General features: G+C 35.9%; 1 protein-coding gene across 6 annotated transcripts in view; it reads left to right on the top strand.

The window, feature by feature from the left end:
- LOC131041362 (uncharacterized) overlaps positions 1 to 17,733 on the top strand; it is a 122,112-nt gene that overhangs the window by 65,565 nt on the left and 38,814 nt on the right. For all 6 annotated transcript variants that reach the window (XM_057974406.2, XM_057974404.2, XM_057974403.2 and 3 more), the window contains 2 exons: positions 3,491 to 3,558; positions 3,961 to 4,023. In XM_057974406.2, coding sequence (XP_057830389.1) covers positions 3,491 to 3,558; positions 3,961 to 4,023 — 131 coding nt within the window. The remainder of the gene's footprint in view (positions 1 to 3,490; positions 3,559 to 3,960; positions 4,024 to 17,733) is intronic.

Below are 17,733 nucleotides of genomic sequence, written 5' to 3'. Positions count from 1 at the left end.
ACGAATCACCTATAAGCAAAACACTTGTCACAAATAGAGGCTAAACTTGGGTACTTTTTCCTTTTATTAGATTGAGCTTTATTTAGCATATGTTGTCTCATTCATTATGATGTGGACACTTGTCAAACTCTTTTTTAATCTTCTTTTAGGGTTTATTTATCCTTTCTATAAGGATTCATTGTATTCATTTATATTATTAATCTTTTGTGCATCAATACAATTCTCAGGTTGTTGAGCAAATCTATCTTGCTTATTTCCATTTGTGATAGGTATATTGCTTGTAGGCAATTCATGGGTTTGTGGTGTTGAACAAATAACTCCAACAAAAGCAAAGGCAACTTTCATATCTAATGGAATGTTTGGTTCCATTGAATTATAAATCTGCACATCTCAAGTAAGGATTCATGCAAGGTGACATTTGAGGTGAGTCATGCTACCTCTTGATGCAGGAGCATGTGGCAAACATGAATGAGGCCCATGCAGGGTATGCACAAAAATAGATTTGTAGAGGAGGCTTGAGACACCTGACAGTCGTAAGACTAAATTCCACAACCATTCCCAACATCCTATGCATGAATTTGTAACAGCTATTTGATGTTTGTCAGGGTGGCATTGAATCCATCTTGGACACCATGAGGATTAAGATCCTCTAAAATAAGTAAAAAACTGCAGAATTTATTTAATGAGGAAGAAAATGGGTGCTATTAATGCAGCATTAATAATAAATTTGCGGACAACAGCAAAAAGATGGAGAACGGAGGTTATGTGGAGAAGGTGGAGGGAAATGATGTGTAGGTTATGAAAAGAATGTTTTGATGAAAAAGAAAGAGAAGGCTGTGCAGTTTAGAAGGTTGAGCGCATAGGGAAAGAATAGGTCTCGGGCTGCAGAGAAGTTGAGAATCGGCTCAAAAAAAGGAAAGTTGAGCTCAGCAAGAGAAGGAAATACAGAGATAATGCTGTAGAGAAATGGTCGTGTGGCAGCTTTTGCATTTTATGCAGGGATAAAATAGATGGAGAGAAGACAAATGCAGATGACAGTGTAATGAAATTAATATAGAGGAATAATTGTTAAGAGAGAGGCCTTGTGAAGGCCAGTTTGTAAAATGTTTACAAAGTTGGTTTGTTTTGAGATTTTATGAATTTGCATTTCCTTTATGTTGAAATCAATTAATAAAGCCGTGTCTCTGTTTATGTCTAGTGTTTGAGTGTTGGGATTGAAGGCAGATGTAGTATTCGTCCCCTGCATCACCTGTCATCCTCAAGCTAGAATAATTGAACACTAGCATGTCTGCCTTTGTACTTGAATGGTGGAGTTGCTAGCCTTTACACTACTACAATTATTTGCTGATGCCATATCTATGTACATAGTTGGAAATCCTAGCAAAAAGGGAAAAACATAAAAAAAATTAAGACTCGAATTAGAAGTCCTAGCTCTAAAAGAAGGAAGAAAAAGAAAAAAGAAACAAAAAAAGACTAATTAAAAGTAGAAGTTCTAGAACACAAAAAGAATGAAAGAAAAATAACAAACTCCAAAATAAGAAACAAAAATAAAAGAGCTACATATCTTTTAAGTCTTGTCAGTAAATCCAACAAACCAGCACAAGATCCAAAATTAGTTGAAATGGCTAAAAATTGATGCAGCAAAATCAAGGAGTGAAGGGCACACAATCATAAAACAGAAGTGAGAAAAAAAGAGTAGTTTTTCTATTTTCATGCTGTGCCATGTATTTTTGTGCAATTATGCAAGTTTACTTGTGTGACTTGTGAGTAACTTTGAGTTTTCAAGCAAGCGTCTCAGTGTGTACTCACCCAAAATCCCTCGTGATTTACACATTGATTAGTAACTTGCCAAACCTGCCCAACTCATGGGCACTTCTGGAAAACTTGCTAGAGAGTTTTTGGCCGAGTAACAAACCAGATGCTTGGCTCATGAGTTCTTGTGATTTTGCAAGTGACTCAAAAAGTTTTACAACACTGATTGCAATTTCTTTTTGAGATCTTGCATAGAACCAGACAAAAAATCATTGATGTTTCTGGTGAAGAAGAGGCCTGCAAGGATAGTGTCTTGAAAGTATGAATGCATGCTTTATTAGATTTTTTTTTCTTCCATGTTTGAAGTAAAATGAATGTGGACCTAAAGAGGCACATCCAAGAAACATATGAGAAACAAGTAGATGAAACACCAATATCATTTACAAACATTCTATCATATCTTTGTTTGAGAGCGTGCATATCAGCTTCAGAATTACAGGGCCTTGGCTTGCTGCACCATTTCTTTAAGACTGTACCTATACTATGCTAATGGTATGATTAAATTTTTCTCTATTACTTTTGCTAGTAGATTTAGTTTTTGACACCTTGCATATAAATGGACTAAAGACATTTGTATTACTGGGGAGGAAGAAAAGTGCAGCAAGAATAGTATTTTAAGAATGAGTGTATTTGTTTTCTATTTTTGCTGACATGTTTGAGGTAAGATTTAAATACATGTGGAGAAAAAGAGGCATACCCAGGAAACACATAGGTGGACAATAAATTGATGCAATGCCATTGTCATTTACAGTATATTCCATCCTGTATCTAGTTTCAGAGCAAGCTTCACAGCTTCAGAATTGCTGAGCCATGGCTTGCTGCACCACTTCTTCCTCAGGACTATGCCAAATAGTCTTGTTGGCATGATTATATTTTTCTCTATTTCTTTAGCTAGCAGGTATGACCATATTTTTCATCTATAACAGTTGGTATACCTTTGGATTCTTTCTTGGGTATTTAAAGTACTTTTGATACTACACATAAAAGAAAACCATCACACCTTTGGATGCAAAAATATCTTCAGTCACCAACAAGAATGTTACAAATTGCACTATCCATGATCATCTGTGCTGCTAAACCTTTTATTTAATCTGGCAGAACCAGAATCACTAAAGCAGTTCCAAATCCAGAATTTAGGTTTTAGAATTTTATTTTAGATGAGCAAGAATTTTGCATTTCATTATATCCAACTTTAGAAATAACTTCTACCTAATATAATAGGTATAAAACTTTTGCTGTACTATTCTCATGTGTTACACACTACATCAGTTTTGTCTTTCATCCACAGAGCTGCTGAGTATCATTTTAGATGGAAAGAAATTCAAGAAGATTCCACATGACCTCAAGCGACGTGTTTAATTAAACTCTATTTGCTTTTAAATTAAGCACAACTGTGGGCATTGTATTGTGTTGCTCCATGCCTCAAATATATATTAACCTGGATCTTAAATTTTATGCTGAAAGTTTACAAAATAATCTGGTAGACTTATGCAACTTTTCTTAATGATAGGATATAAGTAAGAGAATTTAAAATATAATCTGAATTCAAGCAAGGTAAGTCAGTTTTCAAAATGCGAGGAAATTAGCTGAATGTTATAGTAGAAATTGGATATTATAGTGGAAGTTAACAGGGTGTTATGCATACATTTTTGTCCTCAAGTTCATGTTTTTCTTGCAGGCCTTAGGGGAGAAGCAGTTTCTGTTTGATATTGTAGCAAATGGGCGCAATAGCATAGATGTTGACAAGTAAGTTGGCCTTTGAAAAGAGTTAAATACATATACTATTATTAATTTCTTTGTGGTGTATGCTGCATGAAAAATTATAGATGACCTAAAAATTTGGCCTAAATACAATTCCTTTGATGTAATATATTAAACTTGTAGGATTTTACTCAAAAGAGTTAAATACATGCACTATTATTAATTTCTTTGTGGTGTATGCTGCATGAAAATAGATGACCTTAAAATTTGGTCTAAAAACAATTCCTTTAATGTAACATATTGAACTTGTAGGATTTTTCTTAAATCTGTCTTCTGATGCCATAGATTGTAACCCTACTGTTTCTAATGTACTGGATTAAATGTGAGTCTATGTTTCTGTTCACTCTGCTTGCATGTTGTTGAGACATATTTTGTCACAATATGTAGGTTTGATTATATTGAACGTGATTGTCGAGGATGTGGTCTTAGAAGCAGTTTTCAATTTGACAGGTATGTGAGTTTTCCTTCAAGATGTTTTACATATGTTATTTCTAAAGATCTAATTTACCTGGTGTGATGTCAAACATTATTTTCAATTTTATCTTTTTGAACTTCAAAATGGTTTTATGAGAAAGTGATGCAAATATTCTTTCGCCCTGCATCCAATAAAAATTGAGCAATGTTGTAAGAAATTTATGAACAGTATCGAAATATTGGGTCAATGTAATTGTAACTAATATTGCAACAAACTTAGTAACAGTAATAAGATACAGCCGTGTTACACTAAGTGTTTGAGCCTTGTTTTCCCACATGTCACTAGAACATCTGTCGAGTGTTAGTTGTAAAAGTTAAGGATTTCCATGGTGTTTTGGTCTCTTGTCATGCCTCCTCCATAATATTACAACCACCATCGAACAAATCTGGAAATTGTCTTACGATTAGTAAGACTTCACAATTTCTTCCATCTCAAATCGTTTGTCACGATGCATCACCAGTCCATTGCATGAAATAAAGACTTTTACTTATGATTATCGAACCACAATTGTTTATACAGATCGTTCCTCTTCCTTGTGGACAGCGATCACATTCTTAGTAGAAATGGCTTGCTAATATATAATTTACATTATTAAAGACCGGTTGGTTGGCATAAGACAAAGCAACGGGTCACTAAGGTTAAGGCCACTCAAGGATAAGTGATTAGATATGAAGAGAAGTGGTTAAACAAGGAAGAGTTGTACCACCCACAAACAGATAGGAACCAGAAAGAAGAGGCATGACTTCTCATAGCTAAGGGAGAAATACAAATAGCCATTCCTGTACCCAAATACATATCATCGAAGGATAAGGATTTTGGATTAGCAGATCAAATTCGCTGCAGACAATACTTGTCACAGGCAGATTATTACTGAGACATCAGATTGGTATGCTGTGTCTCACTGATGAACCAATTATCTATGTACAACAATATTATATATACTATAGCACAACAGTTACATTATTTCTTATTTTGTACATATAACAGAACTAATCAGATCTATAGGGGTTAATTAAGTTTATAATAAATTGATTAATTTCCATTAATGGCATATATATTCTTAACACAGAGATTGGCATATTCATAGTCCAATTGCTTAATCATTTCTATTTCCTCCCGACAAGGAGAGGTGTGGTGTTGTTAGGGAGAGGCAGAGTACAACCATCCCAAATTAGGTGAGCCCCATGGATGTTCTTGAAACCTAGACCCAATTATGGAGGTGGTATCATCACGCCCTAGACAAGTAAATCCCCATCTAGGGTTGAGGATTAGAAAGGAAGTAAGAATTGGGGATTGAATATAGCCACTATCAATTGTACTATGAATAAAAATGGTTATCTAGTTTAATAAATTAATTTAAGGCATGATAATATTAAGTAATAGGTGTTGATTATTGGGAAATTGGCAGCCTTCTAGTAGGGGACATTACATCTCTCATGTTGTTTTCCCAGTTCCAAGTAATGTTATTTGTTGTCACAAGTTTTCCCTTGAGAATGCTGTGTGTGGGAGAGTGGGATTTTGAAACTCTTATTTTATTTATCTTGGGATCATCATGAAGCTGTTTGTAAGTGGAAGGAGCTAGAATTTGGCAACAAGCAATGGAAGTGTTTAATGGCAGGCATAGGAAACAAAGAAAACACAACTGGACTTGTTAAGTGGCAGTACATTCTCAAAAGTGTGATTGCCATGATACCTGGCGATGAGTATTCATAGACACAATTGAATACCAAGCAAGTGGCAGTCCCATCAAATTTGTGCAATCAAGGGTTGATTGCCTGACAAAAGTGCTTGTAGAGTGTGGTAGTGAAGAAGTTAAGTGGCAAATGGTCGTGTTTTGCATGATCACAAGAATAAAGCTAGACAATGAGTTGCAAATCAGATGACATAAGTTGGGTGACTGGAAATGGAAGGTGAAAAATGCAATCTGTAGATGAGTAATGAAAAAGTGAATTGGTTTAAGTGGTAGAATGCCTCCTTGAAAAGATTGTGCCTATAGTGTGACAAGCAGCCATGCTTCAATTCACAAATAATTAGACCACTTAAAATTCTCTCCTATTTATACAAGGTGGTTTGCTACCTTTCCATAGAAAATTGCCATTGTACTATGCTAGGGAGGGTTGGCTGTATTCATGTCTGATTTTGCAGGGTTTTTGAAGAGTATTTTGGTATTGTTGCATGTCATGATTGAGGTTTTAGCAGGTTTAGAGGTCACCATTAATTGCTTTGCTGATGTGAAGAGTGTTTCCAGCATGATCAAACATTGGAATTGTGGCAATTGCTTCCATACATTTCATAAGGACATTTTATTTGGGGAATTTATTTATTTAAATTATTTTTATGTATATAATCTCAGTATCTCATTATCTTGTTCTTTAAATTGTTTTTAAGAGGTAGGGTCATCATGGCCCCTTGCAAGTTGATAAAATCAATACTTGAGATCATTCTTGTGCTGGCCATGTGTGATGTCCCCATCCTTGACATACGCCACTAATATTTCACATTATTTTTCAATTTTGTGAAGTCTCTAAAAGAGACAAAAATGCAGAAGTAATATGTCCATTTCAAGTAAGAAGACCACCTTCAAAGAAGAAGAATTGGATCAGGAAGATATCAGAGATCCAAACCATCATTGGTATGAATATCATATCCAAGTTATTACTGTTGGTTGTAATTAGGGATGGCGGATTCCAATTGCCTTAGGCAACATTGGAATCCGCCTAAGGGTCTGGTCCCTCCTCTAGCGTGTAGGGCTGGACCCCATACTTCACGGCACATCCTTAAGAACCCCCACACTACTCCACACCACATGCAAAGGTCCAACCCCATAATCAATGCATTTCGGATTAAAGGAAAACAATGTAAATTAAAGGATAAAGCCGACTCAAGTATAAGCCGACATATATGAACAATGTACCATATAAATAAAGATGCTTCCCACCTCAATCATACACATTCATTATTCATTTTGATCCTATGCGAAATATATGTCTGCCATTTGCGACTTAAGGAGGAATAAATATATGTCTGCCATTGCGAGCTAAAGGAAGGATATTAGATCTGCCATCACAGCGAAATACCTCAGTTACATCAGCGAACTACTTCTGCCAATTAAAGTGTGAAATTCATTCATGTGAAGAGCGAACTGGTGTTGAAGGAGAGCAAACTGAAGTTGCAGTCAATCAAAGAACAAACTTCATACATTACCAACCTAGGGTTTTGACCTGATTGCTGTTGGAAGGGTTAAAGGTGCAGATGTGACTACTTGATGCTTGTGAAAGTGCAGTCTTGTGGAAGACATTATCAAACACCTTCAAGTACTTGAGATAAGTGTTGTAACCTTCATATGAACATAATTCATAATCAGATCTGAGGATCTTTTGGCTGGGTTTTTCCTCCTAGGAGGTTTTCCCAGGGTAACCTTGTCTTGTGCTTATTTTGTTCTTTTCTTCATTATGCTTAAATCTGGAAATTTACAAACCCTTCATCTAATCAATTTTATTAGTAATTAAATTCTGATTTTCTGAGTTTAGATTAATCTGAAAGTGCTAAAATTAACAATTACAAGCAACAGTAAAAGATGATGCATGATAAACAAATCAATCATCCAGCATCATGATCATAATAGCCCGATTGTTTATGATAGAGAATAATATATAGTGATACCATTCAAAATATCAAACAATAGATAATATGTAGATCGAAATTATTTATAAGAGAATCGACCAAGCATCGATTGTGTTTTTATATTGTTTCTTATTCTAGTTTGGAAGAGCTCGAAGTGAGCAGGCCGAAGGCCCAATATCGTGTGCATGAAGCCAACGATTATTCACATTAGACACAGAACTATATACCTTGCATAATATCATTTCCAGATCTGAAACAGCAGTCACCAATTGTTCATGCTATATATTCCAAATCAGAAACAGCTATTAATGGCAATATCGATATCTACTCCATTGCATATTTATATTATCTTATTTGAAATAGCAAGTAGTTGTGCACTTAGTGCAAATTGATATCAATTCACTCAAGCATAATCTTAATGGTATAAATCAGAGACAGCCAGTGGCTTGATCATTATCATTTATTATATAATTGCATTCTTATTTCCAAGTACATAAGTTTATTGTAAGAATCAAACATTAATTGTCCTATAATTCATATATTATTCAATAAGGGAAATTAAAGTGGTATCAAAACTTTACATTTTGTGGTTATATGGTATTGTTCCTAAAACGGGACATTACACCATGCCACTAATGTTAGTCAACAAAACCAAGATCTAGTTTAGACCACTTATGAAGCTCAAGTTCTGGTTACCATCTTGGTTGAGTTAATCAAAACCCTAGAGATTGGTAGTGCACAACCATTTCATCAACCACCTCCTAATAATAACATGTGATTGACATCTCCCAAACCTTGCACAAACACCAACCTATTCTTTAATGTCCCAAGCCCAATTGGGATAGAACCCAGCACCTCCTTATTATAATCTCTATTCACCTAACAATAATAACGAGACATTCTTGTTTCTCTTGCCACCTCTACATATATTCCTAGCAAGCCACCTCAAGATGTCACGTCCCCTTCCAAATTGCCCTAAGTTTGCCTCTAGAATCACCATTGCAACATATTAGGGTTAGGGTTACATCTTTACCAAGTATAATGTCTCTTAAAATAATGTGATCCTGGAATCGAATCCTGCAATCATAACATAAGAAACATATACACATATAATATATATCGATTATTAGGGTTAGTCCATAACACATGATATTCATTTAATATCTATAACATCATTTCAAACACTTTAGGGTGTGGAAGAAGAAGCATGATAGGTCCGTCCGAAGCCATCCCACACTAAGCCCAAGACCGGAACTTTGGCCCTCTTGGCCTTGGTGGCCGGCAACATGGACATCCACTCAAGGTATCGAATCTAGTGGGGTGCTTGTACCTGCTTTCCCTATCATGCTTCATCTCCTAAGATTAATAGCCATCATTATAGAGTTGGAGAGGAGTTCGTAATGGAGGTTCCTTGATTTGTCCTATCTAAGCCCAAGAGTGGAGCTTTGGCCCTCTTGGCCCTGGTGGCAAGGAACATGGACATCCACTCAGGGTATTCTACCTAGATGGCAATCCTCATGATTTCTCACTTCCTTACACCTCCTTTCTTCTATACATGATGGGGGTTTACAAGCAGTTTTTTGATAATCAGATATATCTCTCTATCACATACACATGTTTAATCATCATCATTGGCAGCATTGATATATATTTATGACAACCAAACATTTCTTACATTCTATCACATGGATATACACTTACGCACCATTCTTTATGCATAAGAAATATATAAATAGGTATACCACAATCGATTTGGTAGATAGGTTATTGATACTGCAGAAATAATGGCCTAATTCTTATTAAGTACCCCAATCTGATTCTTCTTAATGATCCGATGCTGCTGTTTGCAATTCGATCTCCTGAATGGACTTATCTGCTTGCACGATTTCCTAATGCTTTGGTGATTGATGGCTTTCTGACTCATGTGTGATGCAATGCTTGATGCTTATGTAGATTATTATTAATAAATTGGTTCTATCCCACTCCCTTATTGGGTTCAGATTAGAATTGTTTTGAGCAGATCGAAAATACTTGTTCTCCCTTCCTTGAATGCTGATTTGGCTTATATACCTTGCAAGGGAAAGTGAAAGATTGTGTCTTTCGTTTTGTCATAACACTCTTATAAGTGGCATCTCTTCCCACACATCTTTTACATCTTCACTTATTAAATTGCTTGTTTGTTATGAAATTGTTTCCTAACACACATGCCTCTTTACTAATAACTAATTGTTGCTTGGTTATAATCGCATTCTACCAGTAATTAATAACACATGCATTAATAAACATTCCTCTTATTCTTATCATTGTATTGCTCTTAATCTCATTGTTGCATAGGAATTGTTGTAATATGTAGGAATTGCTGTATGTACTTATGTATATGCATTGATGCTGATTTATATAGCATTGCCGTCTTTTGCTTAGGAAGGTAAATACCTGCTTAATACATTAATTCCTTGGATTGTCAATCGCAAAAAATGTGAACTCTTACAATTTTCTTGAGCATTGGTGTTTTCATTCTCCCTCTGAGAATGGTGTGAGAATGTAGGTGTCCCAAACCAATCTTTGGAAACCTATAATCTTTAGATGCTCCTTATAATGTAGTTAGCTTCTATTGGGCATCTCTGATATTATCTCAAGGCATATATCTCTGTCTTTAACTCAAATGTAAGATATCTCATCCTACCTTTGTCATCATTTTGAATTGTAAAGGATTGATTTGACCCAACATATGCACAATATCATGGAAATCTCTTTGCATTCACACAAGAACTTAATATATATTGAGAAGAGGATTAGAAGCATGACATACCTCCAAGGCCTTAGTTGCAATGTTCTTCTCAGGACAAATGAATTTATATCTCTTTTTGGTCCTTCATATATTGTGACTAGTTCAATCATAAGTTTCCAAACTTCTCTTTTACATGTATGGTATTAGATTTCAACCCTAAAAGGAAAGATTGTTTTGCCTTATGTTTATTGTGAGCAAAGGTTTCCAAGCCTTAGAATTTCAGATTATAATTTCTTCTTATTCTTTTTGACACCTACCTATAGTGTATTAGGAATTTTTTGATTGAGAATCACCTTCATTCTTGAATGGATTGGCCATATGGATATTATAAATAATCTTAGTTGATTATTGAAAGTAGAACTGATAATTTTTATAATTAAAGGCATGGCTTGTTATGACAGAGTATCCTTGCCTTATTGAGGTTGTTAAATAGAGTTGTGTACAGCCTTGATAGAGAACTTTCTTACTTGATTAAGTAATGTTATATCCATTGAATTGTCCTTGGTCTGAGCACAATAGAGAGATTGATATTTATATGACTCATCCTTAAGGTCCTTATTGACTCGAGAAGTTTTTTGCCTAAAATAATAATTAGTAATTTTTTTGCAGGAACCTATCGCACCTGACTGGGTTGAGGAGTTAGATCTTTGTTGAACCAAACTCTTAGTAATGAGGACCTTCTAATTGTGTTCACCGGGTTTCGGGAATTTGATGTTGGGAGCTATTACCCTGAGTTTTCTATTCAGACATCAATATCTTTAACTCAAAATTCTTAGAAATTTTTACATCTTAATAGACTATTGCAGAATCTTGATGGATAATTATTGCATTTCAAAAGGATTCAAGTGTTCTTTTAGAGCCTTCATAGAGTCTCACTTGTTTAGCATTTTTATTACCATGAGGCATAAATAAGATACAAGTGACACTTTAGCAACACATTTGGCATGAATCCAACACGTTAAGTACGAAGGACATGCATGATGACATAAAAGATGAGTCATATAGATGAATACAGTACACACATAAGGCATGATTCATACATATGACTACATGTAGAGCATGAGGTATGTACCCAAATACAGGTAGGGTGTAAAGTACATGAATACACATTGAGCATGAATCATACAGATGAATACATGTAAGGCATGCAGCATATACATGAATACATGTAGCACATAAGCATGAATTCACTTAAGTTATGAAGCATACATGTGAATACATGTAGCGCATAAAGCATGAAGCATACACAAATTCACCTAAGTCATGAAGCATACATGTAATGTAAGTATACACTTAAGGCATGAGGCATCCATGTATAAAGCAGGAAGTATACACATGAATACACATAAGGCATGAAGCATACATGTAGCACCTAAAGCATGAAGCATGGAGCAATGTACATAGATACACGCAAGGCACAAAGCATAAATAATGTAAGGCATGAAGCATTATGCAAGGCATGAAGCCATATAAATACACACCAGCCATGAAGCATACATTTGAAAGGTACACACCTATAGGAGTGCAATGTTGGCCTATTTGATTTTACTCCACTTAAGAATAGTTAACCCTAATTACATGGCTGTTAAGTACATTTGTCTCGCAGGTTGGCAAGAATAGTGCTTTAATACCATTTGTAATGACCCCTTTCAAATTTCCCTAGAGTTTGCCCTAGAATCACCATTGCAACAAATTAGGGTTAGGGTTACATCTTTACCAAGTATAATATCTTTTAATAATGTGGTCTTGGAATCGAATCTTGCAATTATAACATAAGAAACATATACACATATAATATATATCCATTATTAGGGTTAGTCCATAACACATGATATTCATATAATATCTATAACTTCATTTCAAACACATTAGGGTGTGGGAGAAGCAGCATGATAGGTCTGCTCGAAGCCATCGCACACTAAGCCCAAGCTTGGAACTTTGGCTTTCTTGTCTTCGGTGGTAAGCAACATGGGCATCCACTCGGGGTATCCTACCTACTGGGGTGCTTGTACCTGCTTTCCCAATCCATGCTTCATCTCCTAAGATTAATAGCCATCATTATAGAGTCGGAGAGGAGATCGTAATGGAGGTTCCTCAATTGTCCTATCTAAGCCCAAGAGTAGAGCTTTGGCCCTCTTGGCCTTGGTGGCAGGCAACATGGACATCCACTCAGGGTATCCTACCTAGATGGCAATCCTCATGATTTCCCCCTTTCTTACGCCTCCTTCCTTCTATACATGATGGGGGTTTACAAGCAGATTTTTGACAATCAGGCACATCTCTCTATCATATACACATTTTTAACTTTCATAATGGGCAGCTTTGATATATATTTATGACAACCAAACATTTCTTACTAGATCATCGAAAAGATCAGAAGTCATAATATGCACTCATCAAGGAAATCAATCAAAGCAGATTTGGATATATATATAGCATTCAGCAGAGATTGCTAGTGAAATTAGCAGAATATCTGTTATTAATCAAAGGAGATTAGATCTGATATAAGCAACCTGCAGTCAGAAAACAACCATCTTGTGATCTATCAAGACTTATGGTATGCAATTGATGATATTGTTTAACATGTGATCTCTTCTATAGTTTAAGCTAGTTAATAATATCTAGACTCTTATAATTATTTATTTAATCAATTTAGTCTCCTAAAAGCAATCATGTATGTGTTAGTGAGGAACCACAATTGGGAGGGCAAATACGGGTTCCTCTTCTAAGTAGACCACCCCATGTCGGATGGACAAGAGTTCCTGCTCTTTGTGGACTAAGGCGTGTTATATCACACGATTCACACCTTTGGGCTTAGTTGTGGCGAACATTCCTTGCGCCCTATTATGGAAACATGATTGGAAGAGCAGATACGGGTGCCCCTCCTAATTAGCCCACCCATGTTGGATGGACAAGAGTTCCTGCCACTTGTGGGCCAAGGGATGTTATATCACACTCTTGAGTGTAGTCGTGGCAAACATTTCGGGCACCCTATTGTGCTTTCCTCTCCAATCCCTAATATGGTTGATTATTGGAAATGGGATTGTAAATGCTTCTTGATAGCTATGACATGATTTATTATAGAATCTTATTTGTAAATAAATAAGGGGAAAGCAAGAAGAACAATCTTCCGTAGACAAGCTTGTTGTCATTCAGCAGAGAGAAGAATTATTCTGGTACCAAAGAGCAGGAGATCAGTGAATCAGAAATTGTGATTCAACACTGCTTTTTTCCAAAACTGTCAAAATATTAATGGGCAATGCTAAAACAGCCACCCTAGCAGACACATTATTAAACATTTGAATGATATTACTGTCTATACAGTAGACTATTTCAATAACCTGCTGCAAAAGAGTGGAACAAGATGAATTTAAAGAGATCTTTTATTCTCCTTTAACAAAGGTAAGTCTCTAGGGCTTGAAGGATTTCTAACTTTCTTCTATCAGTCCTTTTTAGAATCTTATCAGAGAAAAATTGCTAGAGATAAGTCAATAGTACAGGCACAGAAATGGGGTGCTGGACCAAATGAATGCTATGAAGCTGGTCCAAAAACAACAAAGGCAGCTTTATAAGACCATGACCACCTAAATCTTTCTACAATATGGTGTACACAATTATTGGCAAACTCAGAGTAACTAGACCGAAAATCTATCTTTCCAAGATGATATCTGAAAATCATTCAGCATTTTTCACCAGGAGGCAAAGTACAGATAATGTTATATCAGTCCCAGAACTGATCCCCTACACACAAATTCAGAAAGACAGGTCATCTTTACAAAATAAGTCATATCCAAAGCCTTGGACCACTATTATTGGTCCTTTGTTCAAGAAGCTGTGTCATAACTCCCATTTTTCAAGCCCTACCACCTCTGTCTGGAGAGTTGTGCAGAAGAGAAACAAATCTTACAATGTGGCTGAGGATGCAATTGGAGATCTCTAGAGTTTTTCAGATAGACAAAATAGTTTATGGCTTAGTTTTCTTGATGTTTCCAACTGCAAATGAATAATGGTTATTTTCAAGTATTTTGCAATTTTATTTTTAATTATCATGGCTGTAAAACAACCAGGTATTAAGGCAAAACTACAACTTGACACATGTAAGTTTCATGACAGTTGTGCAACTAACCTGACCTTTACATGAGTTTCATGGGGGTTTCTCCCTGCTACTGAAGCCAGTTTTGCAACTGTTATCAATAAAATTAAATTCTAATGGGAAAATAACATTAAAATGGTTACTTTGGCTGTAGGGAGACTACATTAGTTTTTCCTTGTCATAGGTGGTGGTTTTGCAATGATGATCTTCAAAACAAAAAATGAATGGGAAACTAACATGAGGATGAATACACTGGTTTTATGTTGACCATATCAAGTGGAGTGAGCCCTTGGGCAGGATTGACTAACTGGACATATAACTTTTTTTTGTTGTTTTAGAGAATGATTCTATATAGAGATAGGATATGGAAAATCTCATAGGTTAGAGTTTACCTATCAAAAAGATCATATATGATATCATAACAAACTGAAATGCAAACAGTAACAATAACACCTCCAAGCTGCTCAAGGCATGACAGAAGAGGGCCATTAATCTCTATGAGGTATAGGATCTTGTAGTGCTCTCGATTGTGCCGACTCCCAAGTCTATATGGATAAGCAGATTAGATATAGGGTGCCGACTATAGTGATGCAGTCCAGACTCTATACTATACACGTAACGTGATGAGATGACTGATATGAATCAGTCCAGTTGAGCCCACCCCTCTGGCCACTCTCCAGGGAACGGATGGACGGTTACCCTCTCTCACTCTCCCAGCTGTTCTGCATATGGATAGGGAGGGGCCAGTGGCCATATAGAGAGAGAGGGACTCTCCCAGCTCAGATTTCGTATCACGTATCTACCCTCTGCCATTAATCAGTCAATTAATAAGCCTTTACTTAATCAGCTTGCTAGCCCTTAAAATAGTAGGGGGCGAATAAGCTAGAATAACAAATAACAATCCCTCTTTATTAATCAGTTCATTAATGCAGCGGCAAATGTTTCAGCCTGCTATTTTAAGCTAGAATAAGCTAGAATGGGGGAGGAGGGGGGGGGGGGTGTTAATGGCATCAGCCTGCTTCCCTTGAGCCCCCCACCTTATTTTACCAAGCTGATTAATTATTCTAGCAAGCTCAATTAATAAGGAGGGATCTTGTAGTGCTAGTGAAATAAATAATAGTGAGAATCATGGAGGCCAAAATAAGACTGAGTATCAAAATTGGGCTAGGTACTTTGGTGATGGTAGGGATGATCTGGGCATTGAAAATGGCATCCTTTTCTCATGGATGGAGAAAGTGGCTATCTCCACCATCTATAAGGTGATGATAAGAAAAGTTTTAGGACTCGGGACATCTATAAGGTGATGATAAGAAAAGTTTTAGGACTTGGGACTCGACAAAAAACTTGAGATAGGACTTGGCAAAGAAGAAAACCGTAGTTTTACAAAAAAAAGAAAAGAAATTAATGCATTTAGAGAACATAAGAGCCTAATTTGATTATCAATTTGTCATAATTCAAACATTACACGTGTCATGATCGTCAAACACCCAATATTTGAAGATTTATCATTCATACTCAGTCTCAAACTTTCAAATCTATAACAGCATCATAAGTTTATAAATGTTTACATATAATGATATGTCAATTTGAGAAAAACAACCAAATACAATCTATATCTTCCTCTTTCCTCACGTAATGTAACTCAATTTTTTAGGCCTCAAACTAGAATGTGCTAGTGCTATGGTATCTAAATGATGATGAATTGTTTCTTGATCTTCAAAATTGTCTTCATTGTCCTCCATTGCATCCAATTTGTTGCCTCTGCTGCTTCTACTAGTCCTCTCTCCAAATCTGCAAGATCTTCTTTAGTAAGGATGACATCACCATCATCATTTTGTTCATTGACAGTCCATTCACTATATGCATCAATATCATCCAATTTGATGGACTCGTGTGAAATGCCCTCCTCCTTTAGTTCGAAGGCGAAGGTTGTATCAAACAAAGACAAGAGCATTGAGGCACTGTTGGGTCAACCTATTTATATTCTTTGTGTGAATGTTCTCAAATAAGCTTAAATTGCGTTCACACCCAGAAGCACCACATAGCTAGGACAAAATACAAATGTTTACCTTTTGAAGATTAGGTGTGCCAGCACCATAATTCTCCCACCATAAATCTACAAAAAATCATTTAGAAATATAAGAATCAAGTTTCTATTTTTTTTCTTGTAGTATTGAACTAAAGTTTTTACTTGGTTGTTTTCCTCTCCTATCAATTGATTGAGCTGAAGAAAAATGTCCCCTTTGCACTGTTGTAGACCTTGAATAGATAAAAATAAAATTAAATCAAATATAGAAAATTAGTTATTATGTATGTAAAATGGATGTTTCCAGGTCAACATTGCCAAATTCATTGATAAGATATAACAAATCTCACCTCCAATTGATCAAGAACTTTGTCTCTCAAGTCACATTAGGCACCATCTTATTGATGCATGTGACAACACCTGCCATGACCTCATCATCAGCCTTAAATGTATCAAAGAAGTAGAATTTTGGGTTCAAGAAGTAGGCCAAGACATGTATTGGCTGGTGGAGTTGGTTTGTCCATCTACGAACAATGATGTGGCAAATGATTTCAATTTTCTCTTGTTTCTGCCATAGTAATGTGAAATGTCCTTTTGGCCTTATCCATGGCCTCATAAATGAAACCCATTGGCATGCCCTCTCCATCCACCATACAAAGAACCCTGACCAAAGGTTTTGTCACCTAAAAAAATGAAAAACAAATTTTAAATTATTACAAAATTAACCCCTTAAAAAAACAGGAAATAGATTATCTTGTATAAAGTTTATGTTTGTATTTGTTACTTATCCTAATTAACTCCTCTCCATATTTGTTGAATGTGTCATCAAGAACTATACTTACAATCTTCTTCCCTTAAGCTGACTCCAACCAAGCATCGAACACAGACATTTGGTTGAGATGAGGAATGGCACCAAGAATGCTTTGCAATGTGAGGAAGTGTCTAGCAAATGGTGTCACTCGTGGTTGCACAAGGTCCTTGTCGTTTGTGTGTTTTCTCATCAAAGAAAGAACCGAAGTATGGTTGTAGATAAATTTGGTAGCACTTTAAACATCTTCAACCACACTTTTCACCCATCCAATCTTCCTAATGTCCTTTAACAAGTCCAAGCAATGTGCAACACAAGGAGTCCATGAAATTGTATGTTGCCTCTC

Source organism: Cryptomeria japonica, chromosome 3, assembly GCF_030272615.1.
Source record: "Cryptomeria japonica chromosome 3, Sugi_1.0, whole genome shotgun sequence".
Classification (NCBI taxonomy): domain Eukaryota; kingdom Viridiplantae; phylum Streptophyta; class Pinopsida; order Cupressales; family Cupressaceae; genus Cryptomeria; species Cryptomeria japonica.
The sequence above is the reverse complement of the archived record's forward strand: the minus strand, read 5'-3'. Positions and strand labels throughout refer to the sequence as shown.